General features: G+C 36.1%; 1 protein-coding gene across 1 annotated transcript in view; it reads left to right on the plus strand.

The window, feature by feature from the left end:
- The window catches only part of Megf8 (multiple EGF like domains 8), a 24,796-nt gene continuing 9,103 nt past the window's right edge, over positions 1-15,693 (plus strand). The window contains exons 1-13 of the mRNA XM_085185282.1: positions 1-466; positions 541-732; positions 817-1,043; positions 1,435-1,626; positions 2,234-2,333; positions 3,024-3,472; positions 3,882-4,046; positions 4,498-4,634; positions 7,510-7,743; positions 10,816-10,952; positions 11,122-11,344; positions 11,426-11,964; positions 12,960-15,669. Coding sequence (XP_085041408.1) covers positions 296-466; positions 541-732; positions 817-1,043; positions 1,435-1,626; positions 2,234-2,333; positions 3,024-3,472; positions 3,882-4,046; positions 4,498-4,634; positions 7,510-7,743; positions 10,816-10,952; positions 11,122-11,344; positions 11,426-11,964; positions 12,960-15,669 — 5,476 coding nt within the window. The 5' untranslated portion in view covers positions 1-295. The remainder of the gene's footprint in view (positions 467-540; positions 733-816; positions 1,044-1,434; positions 1,627-2,233; positions 2,334-3,023; positions 3,473-3,881; positions 4,047-4,497; positions 4,635-7,509; positions 7,744-10,815; positions 10,953-11,121; positions 11,345-11,425; positions 11,965-12,959; positions 15,670-15,693) is intronic.

Here is a 15,693-nt window from a genome sequence, read left to right on the forward strand (position 1 = left end):
GTCAAAATACTGTGATGGATTTGATTGTTTGTTTGTGGAAAACTCGTTAGAAAGTATTAAAATGTCATTAATAATAGAAGTATAAGCAAATTCTCAACAATAGCAATACTTTTCTTTATAATTTTAATATTTTTTAAGTTGCTTATAAAATATTCGTATTTTATACTTGTTAGCCTTGAAGTACATGTCATTTAAATGAGTGTTGTTTATTTAACATTTTAGTAATATTAGTCGTAATTTCACGATTATATGGCTCTGATATTTGACTTATGTTTTGCAAAAAATTGGAAGAGGCATGTTTTATCCACGCATTCGGGAGAAAGGTGCAAGTTTAGTAGTTCTCAGCTGGACTTGCCTATCTGTTCTGTGCACTGCGTCTATAGCGCCTTGCGACAAGACTCGTAGGGTTTTCACAGAACCGAGTGGAATTATTACCGATGGCCCCAGTAATTCTAATTATACACAAGTTTGTTTCTTAAGTTTTTCATTATTTGATTTAAAAAAATATATTTGTTATTAAAATTAATAATATTTTTCTAGGACTCTCATTGTGAATGGCTCATTAAAGCTGCAAATAAGAGTCAATACATAACATTAAGTTTTCTTCGTATGGGTACAGAATGTTCTTATGACTATGTTTTTGTGTATGATGGTGATTCCTTTGATTCTCCTTTATTGGGAAGTTTTAGTGGTAAAACTGAACCACAAAATGTTACTGCTTCAAGTGGATATGTGAGTAAAAGACTTCATATTATATTTCTGTAGCATTAGGCATTGGAAATGAATAAAATTAATAAAATATAATTATTCTTTTAGATGTTAATATTACTTTATAGTGATACCAATTATGTGTTAGATGGATTCAGAGCATCATATGCAATTCATAATTGTCCAAATAATTGCACTGGTCGAGGTTTGTGTATGTCAGATAAGTGTTTTTGTGTGGGGACTTGGGGAGGACCGGATTGTAGTGTTGAGCTTTGCCCCAATGGATGCTCTGGCAATGGACAGTGCAAAGGAGATAGATGTTTATGTAAAAAAGGGTAAGTTCTTTAATGGTATACAAAAAATAATATTTACAAATAGATTGCTTATTATATTTAAAATTTATAGTATTTTAATAACTTTAAATATATCCAATGTCTGAGGTCCTTTGGCGCATTGGCCTTGCATGTGACTGTAAACAGTTGTGAATTTGATTCCTACTCAGAAGAATGTGTTATTTTCATTTCTTTGCTCTGCTAAGAAGACAAAGTGGCATTGAGTTTAGCCACTCAATATTTAATTTCTTTAAAATTGAGTCTAAAGTTAGCAACAATGTTATAGCTGTCTTAAAAGTATGTTCCCTATGTCTATACTGCTATGCTAAAAATACAAAATAACTCATTCACATTTTTTCATGTGTAAAAAATTACATTCCATACAATATTTTAGATATTCTGGTGAATCATGTTCTTTAAAAAGTACCGACAAAGAGGGCAATAGCTGGCACTGGCTCTCTCACACAGAAAGTGGTATGACAAAGAGGGCAGCCCACTCTGCAGTCTATGTTAACCAGACTGACTCCCTCTATATATTTGGTGGATATGATCTGAATAGAGTATTAGGGTTATTAGAAATTTATAGGTAAGATCCAAAATCATTTCTTATTATCTAAAATTTAATACAAATAAAAGATCATAATTAAATATGTTATTAAAAATTAAAATTTGGCACATGAATTTCCTAATTCAAAAGTAGAGATTATGTGGTAGAAATCGCTGATTAGCGATTTCTACCCCATCAATTAGTTTAGATAAGACCACATATTGTGTGGCAATTTGTGTTATTATTTTTTTCTCTATACTGTTTTTTTCTTTATTTGAATATTAAATAATGAAAAATAAAGTGTTAATAAATAATAAGTTCTCCGAGTTTTGCTATTCAAAAAATTGCTTACATATTTTTACAGTAAAAGTGATTTATTTTTCTTTTGATTTTGAGTTTTTGACGTGAAGCAATTTTACTGAACCTGTTTATCTCAAAATATCCAAAAATTCTATCCAAGTGTGTGAAAATAAATATAAAATATTAAATATGAATACAGAATCAAATTGAGAATAATTTAACGTTAATAGTGTATATTCTTAGATTATTATATACTTAAAAGATTATAGTAATTACAAAAGAACAATAATAAGGTCGCGTAATTACCACAGCTTACATATTTCCTTGTGTCGATATTGTCCTGCAGATTTTCTACTAGTCAGTGGTATGACGAAAACGGAAAAGTGTTACGTCGTTATCCTACAAATGAAGAGATTGATAAGTCATTATTAACATTATTTACCAAGGTGAGTGTGCACTATGTACAATTAAGAAGGGTCGATATGTCATTTATAGATAGATTAACCGACTTACAAAGACTACACAATTTGTTTATTTTATCAAAAAGTAATTTAAGCTATTAAAAATCATTTACCTTGTATACAAATAGACATAATATGTGTTGTTAACATTTTGGAATTATAAATATGTTAATTCAAAGTCAAGGGCAAAGTATGGTTTTATTTTAATGAAATAATTATGGATCACGTGACGAGCTCCGCTCCGACGTACTTCTGTCCGGTTCTTGGGCATGTCCTGATATGTATTCTTATTTTCCGTGACATTATTAGATGGATAATATTTTTAAAATAATATGATGACTGTAACATAAGTTTACGTTGAAGCCCTAGTCGCTCAGCGGAACAGCGTTTGACGCGACCTTTATATTGAAGGAATTATTGAAGAATTAAGAAATTAAAGAAATTTGAAGAATTAATTATTTTATATTTTTATTTCCTCGTGCTGGTAATAACAAGGCGCCTTTGAGCAGAAAGTGGGGAACGATGTGTCTGTCTTAATATTAGGATTTTTTCTATGCCTATCCTGCTAAATGCTGTATACCGCGTGAAGCTAGAGCAAAAGTTATAGTGGATTGACTACTATTGAGTGGAAAAATATGTAACATTAGTAACTTCTTTAAAGTGTTTATTTCACAGGGCAATATAGACGGTAGCTGGCAAATAGGGAATCGGAGTTCTCTATTCAATTTACTTTTAACATCATTTTCTCACCATGACAAGACCACGCTACCTCTCATGTACTCCCCGACCGCCGCGCCTTACTCCGAAAGTTACTTGCAATTTACCGATCGACCGGAATTCCTCAGTTCGAATCTCAAATCTAATAATGACACAAAGCCTGAACCTAGATATGGCCATTTTGCGTGTGCTTTTAAAAATGGTTTTATGTTATATGGTGGGAAATTATCTGATGGAAGTTTGTCTTCTGAGCTGTGGTACTATGATGCGTTGGCCAACACTTGGACGTTGAGAGCTCCCAACTCCACTTTTATTCCGCCTGGCTTGACTCGACATACTTTGACTGCAGTTAAGGATGAGCTATATTTATTTGGTGGTAGCACAATAGAAGGTGAATTTTCTTCTAGGTAAGTTTGCTTTTTATTTTTTGCATCCAAGTACTATAATCTAACTCTCTCACCTTGATATGATCTTACTTAATAGTTGTTGTAAAATTTATGCATATTTTTTACTTAAAATACTATTATTGATATCCATTTTCACCAATGTGCATATGAGCACTAGTATGCGAAACACATCACTATGCTTTACAAACACAAAATAAAGGAATTTGAACCTATAATCACTAGCTCATTCAGACAGATCAAATGTTTTATCCTATAATTATTATCAAAATATAAAAGGTCGGTATGAAACAATTTATTATAATTTTGGATTTGGCCCTGCAACTTCCCAAGGGCCTATAGGTGAACTTTAACATACCTATTTATCAAAGTAATGTAGACAAACTATGCGTACAATCATAACAATTTTTAGTCTATACAAAATAAAAGTGGGCGAAGTGAACACGGAGTCCTGGGAGAGAGTCCAGGTGCGGGGCGGCAAGGAGCTGGATGTGCGTGTGGTGGCGCACACCGCCGTGTACCACGCGCACTCTAACTCCATACTCATTTATGGCGGCGTTGTAGCCAGCGTTGCTAGGTTTGTATACTAGACGGATATTAATATTTGTTTTAGGTATTCTGTCTTAAATCCTGTTTTCAAAGAGTATGCATGTAATAAATAAAATAGTTTCAATGTTTTCTTCAAACATTTTTCTCATAAACTAGTATATTTTATACACGGTACAACCTAGTGATAGAATCTAGTATCATTCCGTTCGGCACGTTCGCCCATGTTTGATAATGTTGCATACTGGTAAGGATTTAAAAGAGACGCGGTATTGGAATACCGCGTCTTTTCCTAAATATTCCACATACACACATGTTTTATAAATATGATAATCAATCAAACTTTATAAAAATATTTCGACATTTGTTTCACAATGGCGTTAAATTCCGCGTGAATTTTACTCCACCATGAGCATGATCATACTGCCAAGTTCGTAGGGGACATAATATGTTTGTATAATAATATTTCTTTTTATAATTAGGTTCTCGAAGCTGTCAGACCGGATGTTCGCCTTTGACCTAGACTACAAGCACTGGAGCGAGATCCACTATCCTCGCGCTCATTTACGCGACACGTACGTTCCGCGCGAGCGAGCCTTCCACACCGCTACTGTTATTGGTAGCTATTTGTTTACTTAAATACTTTATATATTTGATTATAATTTATTTTTATTTGAGGCCAGCCGAGGCGCAGCGGCACAAAATGTGACTGTAAATGCGACTGGTTGTGGGTTCGATCCCCATTCGAGGACTCATATTTCCATTTCTTCGCTCTGGTGTCGAGGCAAAGCGCGTTCAGTTCCATCATTCAACATGCCTCCAGAATTCGGCGGAAAGTGTGGAAAGCAGTGTCTGAACACTAGACGGAATATATGGAACTAATCTGTGTTTTAAGATTACTTAAATTAAAAAATAGTTTTTTTATGTTACTAAAAATGAGAGAGAGAGACTATGATGCTTGGCCCTATTATTAAAAGTATTCAAAAATTGTATCCATAATCATTACAATTCCCAAGATAATATTGTTTTTTTATTTCTATACTCCAAATAAATAATAAAATAAGCAGTAGTAGGATCCTCTTTGCTACATCTTTACCAGTTTGATGCAATTTGTTCCGGACATGAGTAAGCGAAGTCACCGTCTAATTAACCTTGCCAATGGAATAGAGTTAAAAGTCATTGCCGTGATATGTTTTATTATCACATAAACACAAAGTTATTTGTTTTGTAATATCCTCACATTATAGGGGCACTAACAATGATTGTTAACAATCAGGTTTTGTTCATAGTTCATTTACATAATTTATACAAAAAAATACTCAGACGTACCTACAGTTCGAGTCTACGGAGAAATTACGTTTCGTTTTTTGTTCTTATTATTATTAGATATCACCTTGAAATTTGAATTAAAATGCGAATATAATTATTTATTAAAATAGTTTTTCATAGCAACAAATTATAAAGTTATAAGTTGTCATAATATTAATGACTGTTCAAATCGATGGAATATTTTCATGGTTTATAGGTCTTGGTTCGGTTATGTTATACAAAAGAGGGTAAATTTGTAAATTACAGACCGATTTCTGTTTTGCCATCCTTAAGTAAAATATTTGAAAAAATAATGTTCAACCAGCTCACAATTTTCTTAAATATTAACAATTGTTTCCATAGTGAGCAATATGGTTTCACCAAAGGTAGGTCCACTACGGATGCGGGTGCCGCACTCCTAAAGCACATTTATGACGCATGGGAGAGGTCACAAAATGCAATTGGAGTGTTTTGTGACTTATCCAAAGCCTTTGATTGCGTAGACCATGTAACTCTGTTGTTAAAACTAAAACATTATGGTATACAGGATACTGCCCTTGACCTTATTGCCTCATATCTAAACCAAAGAATCCAGACGGTTAGTATAAATAATGTAAAATCATCTGGATCTCCTCTAAAGATGGGCGTTCCACAAGGATCTATACTTGGTCCTCTTTTATTTCTTCTTTATATTAACGACCTGCCTTTTTATGTGAAGAACCTATGTGATATTGTACTTTTCGCGGATGATACCTCTTTAATATTTAAGGTTGACAGAAATATAATAAACTATGACGAAGTGAATAGTGCATTATCGCATATTCTTCGTTGGTTTGATGTTAATAATCTAATGTTAAATGCTAAAAAAACGAAATGCATCGAGTTTGCCTTACCAAATGTTAAAAAACATAATTTTAATGTAATAATTAAAGGAGAACCTCTTAATGTGTCGGAATCAGCTATTTTCTTAGGTGTTACAATAGATTCCAAACTCCAGTGGAACGCTCATCTGGAAGCACTTGCAGATAAACTCAGCTCTGCCGCGTTCGCAATTAAGAAAGTAAGACAAATGACGGACGTTGAAACTGCCCGACTAGTCTACTTTAGCTATTTCCATAGTATTTTATCTTATGGAATGCTGTTATGGGGCAGTGCTTCAGATATCAATTCAATATTTATTCTCCAAAAAAGAGCCGTAAGATATATTTATAATCTAAGAGCTCGAGATTCTCTGCGAGATGTTTTCAAAGATGCAGGTATTATTACAGTTGCTTCCCAATTTCTATACTATAATATTCTCTTTGTCCGACAAAATATACATTATCATAGAAAAAATAGCGACAGTCATACGATAGAAACGAGAAATAAAGATAAGCTTGTTACACCAAGTTTTCGCCTCCAAAAAGTTAATAAATCCTTTATGGGTCTGAGTATACGTGTATATAATAAAATTCCGCAGTGTATTCTTAATTTGCCACTTCCAAAATTTAAAATATCTGTAAAAAAAATTCTAACAAGTAAAGCTTATTACACTGTTCAAGAATATTTAGAGGATAAGCATGTATGGAATTAATGTCTATTGAATGTCAGGCAGGACAGCTGCCAGCTAATGTAATAGTAAAATACGAGTATACCATTGACTTTAAAAAGAGCAACTGTTGAGTTTCTTGCCGGCTCTTCTCAGCAGAACTGCCTTCCGAACCGGTGGTAGCTTTTTGTTGACATGTACATTCGACGATTCAAAAGTGCTTATAAAGTTTATTTGAATAAAGAATATTTTGAATTTGAATTTGAATTTGAAATTAAACAAATTTTAAAATCTTAGCTTGTTTTATACTTTATTGCACGAAAAGAAATAAAAGAAATACGAGAAAAGCAGAAAAAAGAAATAAATAAAAACCAGTATACAAAGGCAGCCTTATTGCTTCAAGCATTCTCTTACAGGCAACCTTTGATAAAAACAAAGGACTTAAAATATAAAAAAGAGAAGAGTGGAATAACGTTACGTGCATATACAATAAAGATAATATTACGTAAACATATAATATACTGTTAATATAAATTGTTGAAATGCATTTTAGTTTTCATGTAGTTAATAAACATTTAATGATTAATCGGTCTAAATAGTGTTTTTTTACCAGTTAAGTTTCTTATTTATAGATCTTCAATAAATTTATTATTTCCAGGTAACTATCTAGTAGTATTTGGCGGGTATTCTCACAGACATAACAGAGAGGAGATTTGCTACGATGGACAAATGTATTTATATCATCTTGGCTGTCATTCTTGGATTCCACTGGATGTTCTTGGAAAAACACGAAAATATTATCCTAAAAAACAGGGAGTGTTTGCGCACGCGGCCGCCTTGAAACCGCCCTCCACTCTTCTCATCGCTGGAGGCTACCACGGCAATGTCAATGGTAAGGATATTTAATTGGAATATTATTCAAGTGTTATTTGACAAACCACACGAGTTAATTTTTGTTTTCTCGCTCTGGTAAAAAGACAGAGTGCTACTCAAATCGTAGTGTCTCGAAAAGTGATCAGAACGTAAGTGTCTTAACGCTTGGATAAAACGTATAAAAAAAATTATGTATCGAGACTTGACCCCGCACTTTTTGGAAACCGTCAAAGACTCGGCTATAAGTGAAGCACAGATCATTTGCATATTAACATTGTCGTTTAACTAATGTTCTATGTTTCGCTATTGTTGTTTTGAATGCCTATTTTGACATATTTTCAGTATTTTCTTATGTTTCGAAAACAGTGGCGAATTTTGGCTTAGCTAACTTTATTCACTATATTTCACTATATTTATATTAACTGGCGACCCGCTCGCGGCTTCGTCCGCTTGGACTACATATCTATTAATTTACTAATCTGCATTGCTATTTTCTTTAATAATAATATCATTTTAAAAACCGTGTGCTAGGAAGGGTGAGGGGAAAAGCGAATGGACTGTGCACACCCCAGAAATTATACTTAGAAAAAAATGTGCCCCGATAAATTAAAAACAACTTATACACGAACACATCTGTTGAAAGCTAAAGTCCAACCAAGAAAATATCTTAGATTCGCTAATGTTAAACACAACATCTATACATTTATTGTAAAAGTAAAATTTCAGCTAATTCAATAAAGCAGTTATTTATAGCAATTTTGTCGAGCAACATTTTTAATGGTAAACTTTATTATTTATAAACCGATTAAAATAAAACAAACACTAAATGTTAAAGGAAGCTAGTCAAAATATATATAATAATAATAATAATAGTGAAGACTGAAATTAAATTGTTTAAGCCGCTTCTCAGATTAGTGTGAAAAAAGGCAATAATAAGACAAAAATCATAATTTTTGGGTCTATTACGTTATTAAATGCCAATAAAATGTTTTCCTTTATCTGTATGTCTTCCATGTACAGACATCAATACGTTACGATTGTATTATAAGTAAAGATGTTTACTTGATTTAATAAAAATGCTTATATTTATTTTTAAGCGTAGTTATTTGACGACCTCCTATAAATTCACTGACATAACATCTTCGTCATATTTAAGTGCATAAAATAAAAACAATGGTATATTTTTTAAAGATAAAACTGAATGATAATCAAAGAAGACAATATAATAATAATTAACACAACATCATTGCTTACTTTATATACTTTACTATACAAGGTCATTGTTTACTTTATACGGCGCGGTATTCTGCAAATTGTATGTGCAAATATATTAGCATATACAAGTGCATAGTACAAGATACACGTTTAATACAATTGTGTAATCACGCAACTAGTTATTATGTAATATACAGGTACTTTTTATATTTATCTATAATAAAATTCGAACCAAATTTATGATCAGATTTCTATTTCTTACCACCAGGCTTAGTTGAAACCGCTAAATATGGTCCCTCAGAAGGCGTGAAAGACCTAGTTTTGATTAATATAGAATAATTAATATGAAAATCATGTTCGCGTGTAGATATCTTATCAATACGCAATAATTTAAATTTGGGCGGAAAGTGAAGAGCGGAGTGTCTTGACACTTTCTTCCGCTATCCCTGTAGGATAGGATCTTTTTGTAGGATACAATGTGAAGCTGAAAAAATATCTTTTTCATATTTTTGTTGATATTTAATATTAGTATTATATTGTGACGATTTTAAGGCATTTCACTAAAAATAATTATAATAATCTATATGTATAAAAATTGAAGTGAAAATCTTGATAACGTTTAATTATAGTGTCACGCTTTCCGTTTCCATACATTATATTATTGAAGTATACGGAAACTAAAATATTTCTCCATTTGCGACGCTCATTAAAATTGATTGTTTCTTTACGAACGATTTAATTGTTTTTTTCCTCATGTTCAATTACAATATTATTAAATAAATAAATATTAACTCATACATTATATCAAATTTTTTTTTGGAGTGAATGAATGTGAAAATATAAATATTTTACGATATATCTATCTACCCGAAATAAAGAAGACGAATTTCTAACGATTCAATAACAAACCACAACTTATAATAATATTATAATTTTACTTTTTCTATAAATACGACATAGCATTTTTCAACTCAGCTAAATAAATAAAGACCCAGGACATAAACTCTTAAATGTTAAGTGGAAATGAGATAAAAACTTGTTAGGATCAAATAAAAATTGCGACTCGTAAACAAAAAATCACATGACTGCAATGTTATTTAAAAATTACTATGTAACGTTTTTTATTTTGCCATTTTATCAGAATGGCTAGACATTAAATTTAAGTCGATGGATGAATCATGATGCATTGGTTATAGAATATTGAAAGAGGGCAGTTGACCTTGAGGTCACTCAGGAACTCCTATGTAGTTCGGCAATTTACATTATACATTCTAATAATCAACATCAACTTCAGCTTCATTTTGTAAACACTACGAGTTTGTTTACAAAAATACGCGGTAACTTATATTTAGTTTGTACGTATAGGGTCTAAAAAATTTAAACATCTCAAGATAAAAATAACGTTTTACATTTTTGGAATTAGATAATTCATTTTATAAACGACTAGCGGACCTGGACGCGGCTACGCCTGCTTGAAATATAAGAATATAATTTGTATAGAAATATAATTTCAATCTAGATGAAATGCTAAAAGTGACTATTATATTTGTTTTCATAAGGATGAATATCAAAATGACGCGGTAACGAACGCGGTCGCGTAGCGACGACGGTTGTTATTAACATGGCACAATAAATTGCATGTCAAATTAGAAAGTATTTTAATTTATTAGTATATATGTGTAATGTAATGTTATATAGCCTATAGCACTTCTGAAGAATGCAGCTTTCATACAAAACCAAAACAAAGTAAATCGGACCAGTAGATCCAGAGATCTTAGCGTTCAAACAAACAAACAAACAAACTCTTCCGCTTTATTATATTAGTATAGATTCCAAAGAGTGCTCTTGCTAAGTGTAAAAAAAAATTGTTTTATAGGGGATCTCCTAGCGTACGTTGTACCTAGCTGGCATGCTGGTATAACGAGCAAGGATCCGGAATCTGCATGTCCAAGACATCGCACGCAACCAGAGTGTCTCGCAGATCCTGAATGCGGATGGTGCTCTGCGGACGATGTGAGTTAGCACATATTTGTCTTAAAGTAAAGCTTTTTATTAATTTGTGGTGAAAATATTAAAACCTTAATTCTTTTTTTTATATATATATATATATTTCTCATACACTGATAGCTTGGATATTATGTATTGTTCAAAATATTAATTATTTTTTAATTGTTATTTAAAGATATGCTATGGAAGAACAATTGGATCCAATTGCACTACAAACTTACAATCTATAAGATGTGGCGGGATTTGTCCGGCGCTAGGAGATTGTCATTCGTGTCTCATCCATGGACCTCCATTAGATAAAAACAGTTCCCGTACACCGTTGACCTCCGTTAGTACTAAAATGGGTCTATATCAGTGTAGTTGGTGCGTGCAAAATGCACGATGTCACCACAAAGATGGTATGTTTGTTAAATTCTTTTGTATAAATATTGTTGATATCATACAACAATTAATTAAAAAAATATGTACCATGTTTTCAGATAATTACGGAGTATGTGGCGAAGATACGCCATCCGAAAATCCGGGCTGGTGGGGCACTACAGGTACTGAAGTAACCAGCCCGGACCAATGCAAAATATTGGACAAACGGCCGGGTCTCACGTTCCTTCGCTACCAGCAGCCGGCGGACTGGAACCACCCGGACGCCGTGTCCGTCATCAACGCCACCACCGTAGACTGGGGCACGGGTGGGGGCAGTAACCACATCTTCAGCGGCGCCAGTGAGGCCCGGCTGCGTGGCTGGTTGCACATACCGCAATACTGGAACGGCACAGGCGAGGCCCTGCACATGTGCGCCGGGTACTCCAACCTGTCGCTTTCTTTGGGGGACGGGATTGAGCCCATCGCCAACCTCACCGCTCAGCCCTCGGCCTGTGTCCCCGTGGAGTGGCCTGCGCTGCTACCCGGCCGCCTCAGCGTCGACATGCACGCCAATGACTCCCTACACACTGGCCTGTATCCTTCTCATCATCACGCCAAAATGGAGCTGCTTCATAATAAATCTCAAGAGAGTGCTAAGGTAAAAGAATCATAAATACATTCACTACCAGTGTTTTTTTTATCGTCTTTTCTGCTATGTTGTAATCGATAAGCTTAACCATTACTAAATTTTTTATGAGTTTTGTACGCCGCTTTCTTAACTGAATTGGCCAAACAGTTTGCGCTCATGAGGGCTAGAAGTATGAATGAGATAGATGAAGGGAGGATTGTGGTATTTGAAGCAATAGAAGAAACCTTCCAAAAGTCATTTCCTTTGTTAAATACTACTGCTCTATTCCAAATTTTTCAATTGGTGTATTTATTTTAAAATTTTATCATAAATAATAATATAACAAAATTACTTGATAAATCGAAAACTGCTTAAACTGCTTAAATGTTATGCGTAATGATACAATTAACAAATATATAAAATCAGTTGTAAATTATATAAAATACTAGCGGCCCGCTCGCGGTTTCACCCGCGTCAACTATGTTATTATTAATTTCTGTCTCCATGACTACGTCCTAGTGACGTCTATGCAAAATTTGAGACTCCTAGCATTTGTAGTAACGAAGTTTCATACAAAGTTTCGACCCCAAAAACAACCCCTTAGAAAATGAATATTGCAAATTCCCGTCTTAGCGAGCGCCTACGTCCTATAAGTAACTCCTATGCAAAATTTGAGATTCCTAGCACATGTAGTTTCTGAGATTTCGTGATGAGTGAGTGACCTTTCGATTTTATATATATAGATATTTAATAACGGGGAAATTAAAAATGATTAAACTTTCGTATTGTTTCTGAAAGAAACATATTTATGACCAGTTTGTTGTTTTATAAACACATGTTTCTTAAATTTAAATATTTATCATGTAGAGAGCGCAACGAAAATATAATCGCGATTCTATCGTGTTATTAATATTTATGTAACTTAGTTTGATAGATTACTTGTGTAGATTTAGAAATATATTTATGCAGATAAAACTGGGCAGTGCAGTTTGTTAAATAATGATACAATTTTTTTATCGTTTTAGGTATTCACGTTTGAATTTTTGGAACCGTACTCGAACGGACAGTGTTCCAATTACGACAACTGCCTGTTGTGCCTATCGGACGCGGCGTGCGGCTGGTGCGAGCTGACGGGGCGTTGCGAAGAGCGTGGCGCGGCCGAGAGCACCGCCTGCGCCGTTGCCGGCGACTGGCGCTACCTCACGCTGCAGCCCGCCGCATGCCCCAACTGCAGCAACCACATCTCGTGCGAGCGCTGCCTGGCCGCCGCGCACTGCGAGTGGTGGGCCGACGAGGCCCGATGCGCAAGGCGCGGACGTGCTGCCGGCGCCGTCACCGCCGCGCACGCCTGCCCTGCGCCCTGCCGCCTCCGCGCCGACTGCGCCGCCTGCCTAGACCAGCGCGGCCGCTGCGTTTGGTGCGAGGCCACGCGCCAGTGCTTCAGCTTCAGCGTCTACACCAGCGAGTACCAGTTCGGCCTGTGCCGGGAGTGGCTGGACCGCGCCTCGCCCGCCGCGCCTGCTGCGCAGTGCAAGGCCTGCGCCGCGCACACGCACTGCTCCGCCTGCCTGCGCTCCATGGGCTGCGGTTGGTGCCACTCGCACGAGAACCCCATCCACGGCGTGTGCGCCGAGGGCGACTTCACGCGCCCCCGAGTCGCCTGCGCCGCCGCGCTCAATGTCAGCGCTGCCGACGCGGGCTGGGCCTACGCGCAGTGCCCCGACGTGGACGAGTGTGGGCTGGGTCTGCATGACTGCCACGAGCATGCCGTCTGCAACAACACACACGGCTCCTACACCTGCAAGTGCAAGCAGGGCTACATCGGCGACGGCAAGAAGAGCTGCATGCGCACGTGCTACAACAACTGCATTCACGGCTACTGCTTAGGCGCACCTCAGTACAAATGTCATTGTGATTTAGGGTGGACGGGCGCGGATTGTTCCATCAACTGTGGATGTCATAATCATTCCAAGTGCAAAACTGGCGTGGGGCGATGTGACGAGTGTCAAGATTGGACTGAAGGTGAATTTTGCGAGTCTTGTAAGCCCGGTAGTCACGGCAATGCCACTACCGGTCAGGGCTGCAGGCGCTGCGACTGCAATGATCACGGAGACGAATCACGCGGTGTTTGCAATGTGTCAACTGGGGAGTGCATTTGTAAAGATAATACAGAGGGACAAAATTGTGAACGCTGTAAACCAAAGTTTTATGGAGATCCGCGGCACGGAGGAAAATGTTACTACCAATGTGAGCCTAGAGGAATGTTAAACGCGTCTCAGACGGAAGGCATTGGCTCTTATAAAACAGATCCTGATATAAAAAGTCTTGGTCCTGCCAAAGAATGTTTATGGATTATATCATCTGAAGATGTTAAGGATGCCATTATTCAGTTCACAGTGAATTCTTCTACGTTTAATGTGCCGTGCGACCAAAACGCAGTCTACGTATATGACGGCTTGGGAGGTGTTCCAGACTTGAGCAATAACCAACAAAGTCAATTGTTGGGTGTCTTTTGTAACGGAGCTTCTTCGGGGGTCGTTGAGGCGCGCAGTGGAAATTTGACAGTTCATTATAAACAAAGTCAACCTGACCAAGGGTTTGAAGGCGTATATAACGTGTTAGCATGCGACGGCCATTGTTCTTGGCCAAGAGTATGCAAAAATAGACATTGCGTATGTAGAGATGGCTATGGCGGATTTGAGTGTGACGTAGAGATTTGTCGTAACAACTGTAGTATCCATTTAAAAGGCGGTGCTTGCGACATGAACTACGGACGATGCCTTTGCAATGAAGGAATAGGCGGCGATGATTGCTCTCTTAAGTTGGATAAATCGCAGCTCGTATTTACAGAACTATTTAATTCAGATTACTTGGCAGATGGATTAGATCACCTCAGAAAGACATTGCCAAGGTTTGGACATAGTTTAGTCGCAGATAGGCGTGGCTTGTGGATGTTTGGAGGTTACTCACTGTCACATGGACCGCTAAATGATATACGATATTATGACACGAAAAATAATACTTGGACACCAGTTACTGTAGACGCTACTCCTGATCCGAAAATGCCCGAAGGTCGATACTTTCACGCTGCCGAGATATATCATTCTAAACAAAATATTTATATTTATGGTGGATTAAGTTTGCAAGAAAAAAGTGGTCAGAATAAGACATTGAGAGACTTCTGGCAATTTAGCCTCAAAGAACAAAGATGGAGTCAAATAAAGAATAAAGTTGAGAGCCCTCCGCCTTTAGCCGGGCATACATTAACATTGCAAAAGTATCAAGATTATGAAAGCTTAGTACTAATAGGAGGATTTTCCTTAGAAGAAGGCATAATGACAGATATTTGGGAATTTGATCTTGACAATGATAAATGGATTAAGTTGACGTGCGGTGGCGCTAAGCCTGTTGGAATTATTGGCCACAGTACAGTCTACCATGCACCCTCCCAAAGTCTTTACGTATTTGGAGGTATAGTGTATATGTATAATGGAACTGTAGTTTCAAATAAACTTTTTTCATTTCATTACCCTTCGAAAAATTGGAGCGAATTACCGACCTTTCCCAGTCTTAACAATGTTCATGACAATTTACCACAAGCAACATATTTGCACTCTGCAGTTACCACTAATGACTATATGATAGTGTTTGGTGGAAGGACTGTACCTGATAACAGATCTAATTCACTTATAGCATATGTTTATAGTTGTAATCAGTGGGTGAAGCTCTCTAAAGGTATGTATTGTCAATAATTTAATT

The sequence above is a fragment of the Heliconius melpomene genome, chromosome 1, assembly GCF_056956725.1.
Source record: "Heliconius melpomene rosina isolate 202511_hmr_F chromosome 1, ASM5695672v1, whole genome shotgun sequence".
NCBI lineage: Eukaryota > Metazoa > Arthropoda > Insecta > Lepidoptera > Nymphalidae > Heliconius > Heliconius melpomene.